At 31.6% G+C, this 1,684-nt stretch overlaps 1 protein-coding gene across 1 annotated transcript; it reads left to right on the forward strand.

The window, feature by feature from the left end:
- LOC109353025 lies at window positions 354-1,443 on the forward strand. Its single transcript, XM_019595216.1, has 2 exons — window positions 354-505; window positions 622-1,443. Exons 1-2 carry the CDS (start codon window positions 449-451, stop codon window positions 1,228-1,230), a joined length of 666 nt encoding a protein of 221 aa, XP_019450761.1. The 5' UTR covers window positions 354-448; the 3' UTR covers window positions 1,231-1,443.

Below are 1,684 nucleotides of genomic sequence, written 5' to 3' on the forward strand. Positions count from 1 at the left end.
TGTTTTTCTAGAATCACCTTTTCAATAAATATAATCACCTTTTAAAACCTATTCTTCTATATGTAAGTTGTAGTTATTTTTGGTATAAAAATATTATTTGAATTATTATATATTTTATTGAAAAAAATGTATGATGATTTTATATATTATTTTTGCATCATTTATCATTAATATTTAATTATTTTATAAAAAGCCATTTAAGTAAACATAATAATTATTAATAAATCTGTATATGCCAGTAGATATTACGGTCTATCTTTTCTATGGGCGTGTATGCCCCACCACCTACCATGTCTAGAGAGATCCCTTGTCCGTTCTTTCTATATATATATATATATATATAAATAAAAGCCAAAACACACAACATTTTGCATCAACAAAGTTTCAATATAATCTTCCATACAACAAAAGCCTTAGAGGTCACAAAGAAGCCACATAAATTGAAATCATGTCTTGTTGGTCTGCAGAAAATGCCACAAAGGCCTACCTAAGCACTTTGAAAATGGTGAGTATTTTTCTCTAATCTCTCAAACTAAATGCCTACCTATTAGTTATTTCAATATTATCATTATAATTTATAGATACCCTTTTCTGATCTGATTTTTGGTTTCTTTTTCTCAGAGTCAAAGGGCTAAAGAACCTGCAGTTGCTGAATTCATATCAGCACTAGCAGCTGGAAACAATGCACAACTTATGGTTGTTGCATGTGACAGTGTAGCAGACTCAACAACCTTAGCTTTAGTTGCTGCTGCTAATCAAACTGGTGGCCATGTTGTTTGCATCGTTCGCGGTCGCGAAGAATTAAATGCTTCCAAACATGTCCTAGGATTGTTTTCTTGTCAAATTAACTTCATTATTGGAGATGCAAAAGATCTTCTGTTAAACCAATATGAGGCTGCAGATTTTGTACTAATAGATTGTAACCTTGTGAACCATCAAGAGATTTTTAGAGTTGTGCAAGGTGGGAAGCAAAATAGCACAATGGTTGTTGGTTACAATGCATTTAGATGCAGAGGGTCTTGGAGATCATGTGGATCAAAAACTCAGTTGCTGCCAATTGGAGAAGGGTTATTGGTGACTAGATTTGGAGCAAAACCCACCACTTGTTCAAAATATGGACCTGAAATTAAGAAGAATAAAAGCCATTGGGTTAAAAGAGTAGATCAATGCACCGGAGAAGAACATGTTTACAGGATCAGATTTCCACAAGGGAAAGTGATTCAAGCATAAATCATATAATGATTTTCCATCTATTTCTATAGGGAAATGGAGTATTAGATTTTGATTTTTATTAAGAGCACTTAGGAGTAGTTAGTCCTATTTGATATGTATATTGAAAATTATAGACATATATTAGATAAATTGTTCTGGAAGAGCTATGTTTTGCATATGTTCTAATGAAAAACTCATCATACAAAGCTAAATTGTCTTTGTTCTCTATGTAATATACACATGAAATGGGCACAACAAAATACCTTTACCAAAAGTTTTCTCTTACACATTAAGTTATAAAGGTACATGTAAAACTTAGGAAAGAACTCAATTCTTAATTGGATTTGTTGAAAAATATCCACAAGAAAGTGGAAAGGCGGGTTTAAAGAAACTATTGATTCTTATAAAAACTTTTACATATCATTTTCAGTGGAATACTCAAGTTCTACATATTTATTAACAGAGCCAATAA

This window comes from Lupinus angustifolius, chromosome LG07, assembly GCF_001865875.1.
Source record: "Lupinus angustifolius cultivar Tanjil chromosome LG07, LupAngTanjil_v1.0, whole genome shotgun sequence".
NCBI lineage: Eukaryota > Viridiplantae > Streptophyta > Magnoliopsida > Fabales > Fabaceae > Lupinus > Lupinus angustifolius.

Excerpts from the sequence above, each read along its gene's own strand:
- LOC109353025 (XM_019595216.1), top strand. The coding sequence starts at position 449 with ATGTCTTGTTGGTCTGCAGAAAATGCCACAAAGGCCTACCTAAGCACT. Across the intron at positions 506-621 it reads ACCTAAGCACTTTGAAAATG|AGTCAAAGGGCTAAAGAACC; the intron begins GTGAGTATTTTT and ends TCTTTTTCTCAG.